Source organism: Primulina huaijiensis, chromosome 2 (genome assembly GCF_012295235.1).
Source record: "Primulina huaijiensis isolate GDHJ02 chromosome 2, ASM1229523v2, whole genome shotgun sequence".
Taxonomy (NCBI): Eukaryota; Viridiplantae; Streptophyta; class Magnoliopsida; order Lamiales; family Gesneriaceae; genus Primulina; species Primulina huaijiensis.
In genome coordinates this window covers 5,204,833-5,206,850 of record NC_133307.1, presented here as the reverse complement: position 1 = coordinate 5,206,850, position 2,018 = coordinate 5,204,833, and the positions used below count along the sequence as shown (strand labels likewise).

Below are 2,018 nucleotides of genomic sequence, written 5' to 3'. Positions count from 1 at the left end.
GCCAAGGTCAGTCAGAGGATCCAATGCCATTTGGGTTATCGTGGACCGACTCACTAAATCAGCGTACTTCTTGCCAGTGAAGACGACTTTCTTCATGACGCAGTATGCAGAGCTTTATATCAGGGAGATCGTTCGGTTGCATGGAATCCCGGTTACCATTGTGTCTGACAGAGATCCGAGGTTCACATCTTCATTCTGGAAGAGCCTACATGCAGCCATGGGGACGAAGCTGCAATTCAGTACATCTTTTCACCCGCAGACAGATGGCCAGTCGGAGCGAGTGATTCAGATTTTGGAGGATATATTGCGAGCTTGTATGATCGATTTCCAAGGGACTTGGGAATCTAAGCTACTTCTAGTGGAGTTTACATACAGCAACAATTTTCAAGCATCTATTGGTATGGCTCCCTATGAGGCATTGTATGGACGGAAGTGTAGATCACCGATTTATTGGGATGAAATCAGAGAGAGAGCAGAACTTGGGCCGCAGATAGTTCAGCAGACCGCAGATGTGGTGGTCAAGATTCGAGACAGAATGAAGACCGCCCAGAGTCGTCAAAAGAGCTATGCTGACAAGAGGAGGAGAGATCTCGAGTTTGCCGTAGGTGACCACGTTTTTATAAAGATAGCACCTATGAAGGGTGTTATGAGATTTGGGAAGAGAGGCAAGCTGAGTCCGAGATTTATTGGACCTTTAGAGATTCTTGACAGAGTTGGGACACTAGCGTATCGTGTTGCCCTTCCGCCGAATCTGGCCGGGGTACACAATGTGTTTCATGTCTCGATGCTGAGAAAGTACCTAGCTAATCCATCACATGTTCTGAGTTATGAACCGTTACAGGTTGCTCCAGACCTGTCTTACGAGGAAAAACCTGTCCAAATCCTCGACAGACAGGAGCGTAGACTTCGGAATAAGGTGATGAAACTAGTCAAAGTCCGGTGGCTGAACCAATCAGTGGAGGAGGCCACTTGGGAGTCCGAGGCAGATATGAGAATTCGCTACCCGGAGTTGTTTGGTAAGGTTTAATTTCAAGGACGAAATTTATATAAGTAGGAGAGGAAGTTTAGTACCCAAATTCAGTACACGTATAACCCATGCATTTATTTAATTATTAAAGCATTTATTTAATTTTAAAATGAGTCTTAGTGGTGCATGATTTATTTAAATGCATTACTTTAAATTATTTATGTTTATGTGATGCACATTAAAATGTTTTTCGAGTTTCATGTTTCAGGCGATTATTCGAGGCGGAATCGAGAAAAGAGACCTGGTGACGTCGTGACGATTTTGGAAATTTTAAAAATGCGGTATTTTATTTTAAGTTGAGGTTGGGGCATTTTAACTAATTTACTAAGTTGTTAGTATTTTAAAATCCTAATTTAATCACTAGGTGATTTTATGATTTTAAAGTTTTAAAGAGTTGACAATTGTACACTTTATTTTTTAACTAGGAGAGGTTATTTAAATTTAAAGGAAGGTTATTGTTTGATTACCATTTTAATTAATGGTTAATTTATAATTAAGCTAAACTTTAGTCCCTAATTATCAACAAAACACATGCACCCACACATGTTTACACACACCATTCACGCATCACACACACCCACACCCTCATTGCCTCTTCATTTCATTTTAAAAAAAAAAACCTAGGGTTCTCCTTCCCAAGAGCAGCCGCCCACTCCTCTGCACTTTTCCAACACATTATTTGAGTTTTCTTTAAGGAATTTAGTGTCACGTTTGTCTCGGATCGTCTCTCGCATCTTTCCCGTGTCGGTATCGTCATATCGGTATTTCTAATCATCAAAAAGCCACGTATAATCTGTTTTTCATGCGTCGATCATGTCATAGTATGCGTGGTGTTGTATTTTGTATGAAAACCATGTGAATGTTGTGTAGAAGTTTGAGCAATCATGTTTAGATTACCTTTGAAACCATTTTTGGATCTAAAATCACGTTTTTCTGTCTTTTTAAATACTACGATTTTTTGGTCGTGATTTTGGGAAAACTTTAAACATAA

General features: G+C 39.9%; 1 protein-coding gene across 1 annotated transcript; it reads left to right on the top strand.

Annotated features, from left to right (window-relative positions):
- The first annotated feature begins 535 nt into the window (after nucleotides 1–535).
- Nucleotides 536–1,027, top strand: LOC140991580 (uncharacterized). The gene has a single exon (XM_073461622.1). The coding sequence runs from the start codon at nucleotides 536–538 to the stop codon at nucleotides 1,025–1,027; it is 492 nt and encodes a 163-aa protein (XP_073317723.1).
- Nucleotides 1,028–2,018: the final 991 nt, after the last annotated feature.